Below are 9,075 nucleotides of genomic sequence, written 5' to 3'. Positions count from 1 at the left end.
AGTCAACTAAACCTGTTCACTAACAGGAAATATAAGCACTGAAAAAAATAGAATAAAAATAAAAAGAAATTGTAACTAATGAAATAAAAAAGCATATGGCTTAAAATTGTAAATCAAAAACATTCAAATTTATTTTAATTAATTTTTTTTATTTTGACTTAATTTTAGAACAATCTTCCAAACTAAAACGCAAGAATCTTTGTCAAAGTAATCACATTTAAATGAAATTAAAACGTTAGGGGTTATTTTTGGTTTTTTTCACAGTTTTATATATCAGTGCACTTGTTGGTGGCGCCACCATCGCTGGCGTATTTGCTTATTGTGTTTGTAAACATTGCTAACAACTTGAGTAATGCCGGCGACAATGCCAGTATTGCCACTTGCCACAGTGCCACGCCCACGCCACCAACGCCTGCAACTGCTAATAGGGCGGCATTGGTAGGGGGGTGCGGTGTGGATGTGAGGTAAGGTGAACCGAGGGGGATTCACCGCCACTTCCTTGCAAGTTGTAAGTGCCCAAGTTTTTCAATTAAAAGTTGCTACCTTTTGTGTGTTACTGCGGCGGCATAACATAAATACGCATGTGTGTACACACACATAAACAGCAACGAAGGTGGATTTGTATATTTCCTGACTTTTCGCCTAATCACGATGCCGCTGATATATCAATAAACCACACGGGCAGAATGGAGGAGGATTGTAAATCAGCAGCAACCAGAAAGCAAACTCCTGGCAAACCAAACAGCCAAACAAACAGAAAGCAAACAAACAACCGAATGAAACGAAAGAATGAACGGCAAACGACAGGTGTTGAAGTCGAGGGCATTATAAATGCATACGAAAAAATACCGAAACGTCAAACAAATTGCAAGTTTTCAGTTGCATTTCCGCAAAACGTAACTGAAATAATACGTTGCCGGCAACGCAGCAAAGTATGCAGCACAAAAGCCGGTGCTGTGCGGTTGGGCTTGCCTTTTGCCACGCCAAGCAAGCCATATACCAATCCCTCCTCCACGTGAAGTTGGTGGTTATCGGTTAGCGATGGGGCACACGAACAAATTGAAGGTAGGCCATGTAGCAGCCCGGGGCAACGTCTTCGACTTGGCAGCAAGGCCCGCTGACTAGGTCCCTCGACCCCCCCTCGACCGACGACCCACGAACCACCTTCACCTGTGCCCCCACGCCGCTCTTTTCACGATTTTCCCGCTCGCATGACAAGTTGAAATGTTGACGGCTCACTGACATTGTCTGCCAGTGTATACGTGCCCTGTGCCATGGGTGCACTGCGAGAAAATTGGGTAAGCCTTCTAGCTAGAATTATTTCCTAATTTTGTGATCTTTAAGATAAGCGTTTAAAGTGATTTATCTTTTTTTGTTGTTGCGTATTTCAATTATGCACTGTATAAATCTGTATGGATCTTGCTAGATCATTTGAAAATGAACTTTTTTTTCAGTGCACATGACTGCGCGCTGCATGCATGTATGAATGATATTGTGGCTCGACATGGCTGCGCTGCAAGAATCTCATACAAAGTTATGCAAATTCCGATTCCGTTGTCGCTGTCGCCGCTATGTTGACGTCGCGAGGACTCTGGGATGTGGCCTGTGGGCTGTGGACTGAGGGCCGTGGGCGTGGCATCGGTTTCTGCGGTCTGGCATGCATAATTGTTGGTTTTTAGTTACATGTGAGTCGGCCGTGCGGCCACGCCCCCGCAACTCTTGCCAACAGCCCTTTTCTAAGGCATATTCATTCATGCTATTTGTTCGACGTAATTGTCTATCTTGGGAACGATAGGAATCCCATTAAAAAGGATAAATTTCATGTGTTGTGAAATAAAAGCTTTTGGGGTATATAACATTATCCTGGAAAATATGTATAAATAACTGCATGCTCTGTACTATGGAATGGGGAAAAGGAGGTTAAGAAATATAATCTCCAATTTGCCTAAAGTTCAGTTCGCCTTTGGCATTTCTATTTCGGTTCTGTGTTAATGTTTAGATCTAGAACTCATTCACTGGACCATCTGCTTTGATTAGAACCCATTCATAACGCTGCGTAATTCGAAATTCCCAATGGCTATGATAGATTGTAAATCACATGCGGGCAGAACAATAATCATATCTCAGACATTTCCCATGTATTTTCGTGTTGCTTACCTAAAAACCCACAAAAAAAAGAAGGAGCAATAACTACAACTGGGGGCTATCATCAAAAAACAATTCTCTGCGTAGCGTCCGCAAAATAATGGACGTTAGGCTGCGCGTCTTGATAAGCTAAATGATAAATTGTTTTTACTCGTGACATATGTACGCCCTTCTGAATGTTTGTGTGTGTGTGTGTGTTAGCCAACTTGTTACGGATGCTGGCCTCGTATGTGCGGCTGGTAAAGTTGTTTTGTGTTTCAATAAAAAAGAAAACAGAACAGAATGGAACAGAACGAAAAAGAAAGGCAAGGAAGCTGGAAAACAAGCTTGGAAAACTTGTAAATGCGCCTGGGCACAAAAGTGGAATCTAATAAGCTCACGGCTAAATGTGTTATGATGAATGACATTGTCAGCCGTACACGGAATTTAAACTTTTTGGCCCTGGGACCACCTCAAGCAAGGCTTATAATTGAAAACTCAAAATACGTGGCCCCCGTCTTTTTTGGAGCATACCAATTTTTCCGAGGCGTGCAGAGGGTCTCAGATTTGAATTGGCTTCGCGGCTAATCAACTAATACAAGAGATCCGTATTCATTCATTAAATTAAAATTTCATCCCGCTCATCCGATTTGATTGCTTTGTGCCTAAGTGGCGGCCGTTCCTCCAGAAATTCAGCCCCCAACCGCCAGCTACCCTCCTCACCAAATATTCCCCATTATATGGCGGCTTCAATCACAATTGAAGCTGGCAGTCCCAGTCCCAAGCCGAATCGCAACTGTTGCCACTCGGCAGCTTCTTGGCCTGTTTGTTTATTTGCCTGATAGCAGCCATACAGCCCCATGCCTAAGTATCTGAATCCGAATCGGAATATGTATCTATATCTGCCGGGGTATCGCAGCTCACGACGAAATCTGTATCCGGAAACTATGTTGGCCAGCCATTGAAATTCATAAAGCATCAATGGTCCCGCCGAGCTTCGCAGGGGCGTGGCTCTTTTTGTTTGAAATCATTTGCTTTAATTCAAGTGAAAAATTATTTAAATTGGTTATCAAACGTGCAGCTCAGACAAGCTTCGATGGGGCTACGGATGCAGATACAGATAGAGATATAGATTGAGATACAAATACAATCACAAATACAGGTAAACGTGGAAATGGAAATGGCGCAATACTTTTTGTTTTCCCCAGCCCCCATCCATATATAAATACCTTTTGTTGCTCGTTGCTGGGCTGGCTGGGTTGGGAAATGAAAATTGATTCCAACTTAAATGAAAAATATTGAGCAAAGTAATTTCTAGGCATTTGCCCAGGTAGATGAATTTGTAATATTCTTTATTTACTGAAAAATGTATGAGCCATATAAAATATTTCGAATTCAGATAGACAACAATTGTGCCCGGATCGATGGGGGATTTGTCGATATGCCTAGTGTGTTCGGCTCACTACGAAAATTTCAATGCGTGTTTATGGATATTAATATTTTAAGGCCAAAACACCCAATAGCAATTTACCATGATTGCACCATGTGCAGCAAACTTTTCTGCTATTTTCCATATCCTTTAAATAAAATGCATTAAACGTGGGAGTAGAAAAGTTCCGAATGACAAGACTTTTGCTGCATTTGATAGTTTACTTTTTATTGTTTCATATTATTCAATTATATTATGCTATTATGTATCTCTGTTATGCACTCTCTCTGCTCTTCTTTTCTCTTCTCTTCGTGTTTTTACGCTTAGGACTAGAGGGTTCTGCACTTCAGTTTTGATTTCACTAAATTTATATTACTTTAATCGTACTATATAATGTCACCGTGCGATTGGCTAACGCGCCATTCGCTTTGTGTTCTGCGTTTGTGGTTTATTGTTTTAAATTAATACCTTAACTGTCATTACAATTACGTTTAATTACATTACAAATGTTGTAGTTGGAAATGCATTGGTTAAATGCAAAAAGAAATTATTACGTAACTAACTATCGGTAACTATAATTAGAATTTAGTTAAGTGTTCGTTATCGAATGACAATAAATTACGAATTTACCATCCACGGCTGTGTATGTACTTATGTGTGTTGATTATGCTATAATTTCATTATCGTTACTCATCTGATGCATATAAAAGAACTGCGCGATCCGAAAATGCAATTCGGAATTCGATAACGTGTATTGTGGTGAATCGCGAGCTACGCTGTAGAAAATCTCTGGCCTAAGATAGGAGTACAGTAGAAATCGGTCGTAAAACACATATGTATATCCTATATAAAGTTCAGATATATATATCGTATATAGACTGGGCAGAAAGGGCTGCATGCGATAGTTAAAAACGTTTTCGTATAGTAACCACGCGGGGCTTTCTTATAATGTACACACACCTAGAAGTCTTTTGACAAAAATACACATTTATACACGCATATACAGGGTCCTGTGAAGAGTTGCTCGCTTTTCGAATTGCTCGATTCTCGATTCTCGGGTGCATTGCCATACAAATCTAAGTAGGATACTAATTTGGCCAGTATTGCGTAGGCGGAGGCGACTGGGTGTTCCGCTGCTGTTTGTTTTTTTTTTTTTTTCTTTGTTTATTTTCTTATTTTTTTGTTGTGAATGATGAGCTTAGGTAATTACAAAATTAGATATTAGTTCGGTTACGGCTATCGGTAAGTTACAAATTACAGTTTACAAACTACAAATACGTTTCCTGCTTGTACAAAAATTGCTGCTTGCTCGTGCCGTGTCCTAAACATAAAGTACAACTCAAATATATATCCATGATATATATCTATTTGTGTTTATCATATACGTTTAGCAATATATTAGACATATTACCTACGAGTAGTGTGTATGCGTACTGGTAATATAAGTATGTATTTATATGCAACATCCATCTGCCGTCTGAGTATTTCTCTTTTTGGTTTTTGTTTGGAATTCGCTGATTATATGCATGGCCATGATTCACGTTGACATTCAATGTGTGCACGCATGTGTCTGTGTGTGGGTGTGTGCTGTGATTTGTTTTGTTTTATGCATGAGAATGTGTTCGGTGTGATGCCGCTCCTCTTCTTCCTTCCGTTTCCGCTTACAGCAGTAAATTTTCTAAATGCGCTGCATACTCATCGGCCGTCTTGAACTCCCTACTTTCACTTTCGCCGTGACTGTGAAATCAAACAAAGTGAAAAGACACAAAATTTAGTAATATAAAAAAAAGTCGTAAATCTATCTGCTGCTGAATTTAAACTTGCTACGCTTTATAATTCTTTGGCACAAAACTTGTGAGCAAATTAAAGGCTCAAAACAAAGTCGTATTTTATCACTGTGCACAAGTGCTTGTGGCCACGGAGGTAATGAGCAAAGTTGGCAAGTAATAAAACGTTAATGCCAAATCAATAGGACACGTGTATGTACAGACCTGCTGCCATCACCGATTTCCCGCTTCTTGCGTTTGCGATCCTGCGAGAGTGCCTCCACGCACAGGATGATCAGCTTGCTGTCGCAGGACTGGCGCTTCTGTTCGAGCAGCTTGTGGCCATCGAGATTGCTGGCAAAGCTGCCCTTCAAGTGGTCACCCGAGTGCCAGGCATCGCAGTAGGTGTCCATGGAACGCTCGCCATTGGGCAGCGAGCCGTGCCAGACCATCTTCATGGGCCTACAAGGGTTATTAAAAATATGAATTTTATTTTAAACGATTTGGGAGCAATTTAGAATCCTACCATGTAGAATCCGTCATCACATTCTTGCCACTGAAGCTGTAGATTCGCGGCGCCTGCGAGAAGAAGCCACCTTGGCCATTGAAGATGCCCTTCCACGAGTTGAAGAGCACATCGCCACGAGTGTTCACCACGGGCAGATCCCGGTCAGCCGGACGCACAATGGTGTCCAGATTCTGTACCCTGCAGACGAGAGTTAAGCATTCCGTTTATGCACAAGTTATTGCCAGCATACGAGCGGCAATTATACGCGAACAAACAAACTGCCATCAAAAGATGTCTGAAGGGCAGGTGCTGTGTTCGCTCTAGCTCTTTGTTCGTTTATTTATTTATGCTTTTTTTCCTTACACCCCCAAACACCGAAGCTCGGAAAACTCCTACTGCAAAGCCTGCCGGTAGCACTGGGTAAATAAATTGCACGAAATTGTTTTCACAAGCTTTTGTTTTCATACTTTTGGGCGCGCGCTTTTTTGCCGCGTTCGCCTCGCTTCAAATATCAAGATTATGCGGCAACTAATGAGTTCCCAAAGTGTCGGCTTAGGCGGGGAAACGTTGCGTATGAGCAATGCCCCGTGCATTGAAACGGAAAATTCCACGAACTTGATTTGTGAAAAAATCCAAATAGCCTGCGCCGAAAAAAACTAAACACGAAAACCGGCAAAGTACGCGTGAAAAATCTAAAGAGAGATAAGACACACCCGCCACCAAAAAAGACAACCAAGTACTCACCTGGATGAGAGGAATGCCTTGAAGGTGCCCAGGAGTCCTGCCCGTCGTCCCTGTCGATAGCAGGCGAAATCCGCCCCGCGAATCCCCTGCAAATCGCCAGTGGAGGGCTCATTCAGTGCGGCCACGCGTAGCTATTCCGGATCCAAGAAAATATGGCATGAAATTAATGCGGAATTTATGTCAAGCATTTTAAGATCTAATTAATACAGAATTTAATAGCCAGAAATTGTTTGCTTAACAAAGGGAGCGCAGGCCCAACCCCCGGGGACTCTGCAGAATAAATGGTACCATAGGTACGAGTAATGGATAGTAAAATATTTCAAATAATTGCAGGGGCTCTAAGGAAACAAAAACAAAAAATGACAAAACCTCCTTCCGGGCAATGAACGAAACAAAAAAAAACACAGAAGAAGAAAAACAGCACTCATAAAAATGTTACAATAAAACGTGGGCAGAGGAGCTCAAAGGTCGGATCTAGCTTAATTGAAGAACAGGGAAGAGAACTCACCATTCGCGGATACCACTGGAAATGCGATTTTAATTTGTTTATTATTTTCGATTCCATTTAATTTGTTTGAAGACGCAGCCATAAAATGGGGTACAAAAATGTTCATAATTTAATAAATCTAAATGGAAAATTCCGAGCATTCGAACGAACACCGAGACACAAAAAAGAAGCTCTCAACATTCTTGATTTTTGGTTTCGTTGAGAACTAAACTTTATGGATTACCCAAAAGCAAAGGACAAAATTCAATCAGAAAGCGTCTAGTTAAAAAAGCAAATCACATAGAAACACACAAGTATATGGAATCAAACATATAACTTATTTGTCTAGATAAAAAGTAAAGAGTTTCCATTGGCTTAGTGAATATATAAAATCATTGGATACAGACAAAAGCAGAAAATCAAACTACACCAATTGTTCCGTGTACAACAGAACTTCAAATGCAATTTTCGCTAATTAGAAATATTTCCATTGACCAGCAAGCCAAATCAAATTATTTATTCAACGAGTGTGCGTGTGCAAAAATTCGTTTGGCTATTTGAAAATATGCCCGTTCGGTTTTTGTTATTTTTTAGTCGACACTACGATATGCGAATATTATGGATTTAATTACCGTTTCGTATTCGGGCGCGGTTGTAAACTGCATTTAATGACAATTAATTATAAATAAGTTTAGTATGTTAAATCGATAGCATTTGCTTCAGTTCGTCTCACTGGAGTATTCAATGTGAAATTAGGAACAAGTAGTGTGCGGTGCATTTGTGTTGTAATTTAGTAGCTTTCTTGGATGAATGCTCGAGTTGGCGAATCATTGATAGTAAAATATGTACTTCATACAATACAATTTAGATAAATGGAGAATCTTAAAAAATCCGTTACAATCTGTATATAACTATCAATAGATCGCCAACTCAATTAGAGTAGAATACGTTTTTGTTAGATACTCTCGGCGGGAAATGACATTCGAATGGGAAAATCAGTGTCAGCGAGCTTTTCGATTCATAAATAATTCACATTGAGCACATCAAAGTCGAGTACAATTAATGCAGGCAAAGGGAATCCCAGCTAGGACTTCTGATTTCCCTTCGAAAACCTCGAAATTTTTTTTGCCCGCCATCAATGTCATTATCCCACCGATGGATGCGAATGCGATTCGAATGTGGCAAGCAAGTACGAGTAGATGTGGCAGCAAGATAATGACAATATTCCGGCATTTTCCACTCACCGTTGGCGTATTGAGAAGGGGTGGTGGACTGTTGAGCAGATTCTTCGACTGCAGGTCGAATCGCATCGATGGTGCCACCGTTGTGGGCGGAGCGGGCGTGGCAATCGGCACCAGAGTTCCCAGCTGAAGAAAGTGGAATGGATACAAAGGGAGAATTAAATGTGGAATCGCAATCGTAATTAAAAGACGCAGAGACAAACAAGCGTTTGGCGAATTTGTAATTAATAAAACAAGAGCTCTGCGCAAATATGCTCGTCAGAACCTTTCAAGTAGTTAATATTTCAGTGCTGGAACAGAAGGCAAACAGCCGGTGTTCGGCTCCATGCCATTATGCGATGAAATCAGCGTTGTATTGAAACTTTTGCTCAAATATTTGCATTACGTGTTGGGTAAATATATATGTAGCAACTGTCGCCCAGATAGATAGATCCCCAGTTCTCAGCCCTTATAGCCCATCTTTTTACCCATCCCAAAACTGTTCGCGGGCCCAGTGTATTAGGGTCAAATTTTCGACTGCCATAATGCGCGACGTCGTCTGACAAAAGTTTTAATTACTATTTTGAACTTTAAGTAGTCGACTCGTGTACTGAAATCTAATTAGGCTGGTGCTTCGGCTACCATCTCGGTATCTCGGCAGACAGCTGTGTACTTCTTGGCCCAGACGAATGCGAAATGCAAATGGGAGTCCCGACGACACTGGCAAAGAACTAGAATACTTTAAAAAAATATGTCCCGGAAATAAAAATAATATATTAACTCAAAAAATGCAATTA

At 40.8% G+C, this 9,075-nt stretch overlaps 1 protein-coding gene across 16 annotated transcripts in view; it reads right to left on the bottom strand.

Moving 5' to 3' along the window:
• Window positions 1-3,767: 3,767 nt before the first annotated feature.
• Window positions 3,768-9,075, bottom strand: part of Mp (Multiplexin) — a 54,657-nt gene continuing 49,349 nt past the window's right edge. For 5 of the 16 annotated variants that reach the window (NM_001169892.2, NM_001169890.2, NM_001169885.2 and 2 more), the window contains 5 exons: window positions 8,303-8,425; window positions 6,572-6,702; window positions 5,846-6,025; window positions 5,545-5,781; window positions 4,712-5,290 (listed from right to left, as the gene is read on the bottom strand). In NM_001169892.2, coding sequence (NP_001163363.1) covers window positions 5,215-5,290; window positions 5,545-5,781; window positions 5,846-6,025; window positions 6,572-6,702; window positions 8,303-8,425 — 747 coding nt within the window. In that variant the 3' untranslated portion in view covers window positions 4,712-5,214. Of the gene's footprint in view, window positions 5,291-5,544; window positions 5,782-5,845; window positions 6,026-6,571; window positions 6,703-7,079; window positions 7,095-7,690; window positions 7,718-8,302; window positions 8,426-8,564; window positions 8,678-9,075 lie in introns of those variants that run through there. The other 11 variants (NM_001169887.2, NM_001169891.2, NM_001259722.1 and 8 more) reach the window with 6 other exon arrangements.

Source organism: Drosophila melanogaster, chromosome 3L (genome assembly GCF_000001215.4).
Source record: "Drosophila melanogaster chromosome 3L".
Classification (NCBI taxonomy): domain Eukaryota; kingdom Metazoa; phylum Arthropoda; class Insecta; order Diptera; family Drosophilidae; genus Drosophila; species Drosophila melanogaster.
This window is presented reverse-complemented; position numbering and strand designations above follow the sequence as displayed.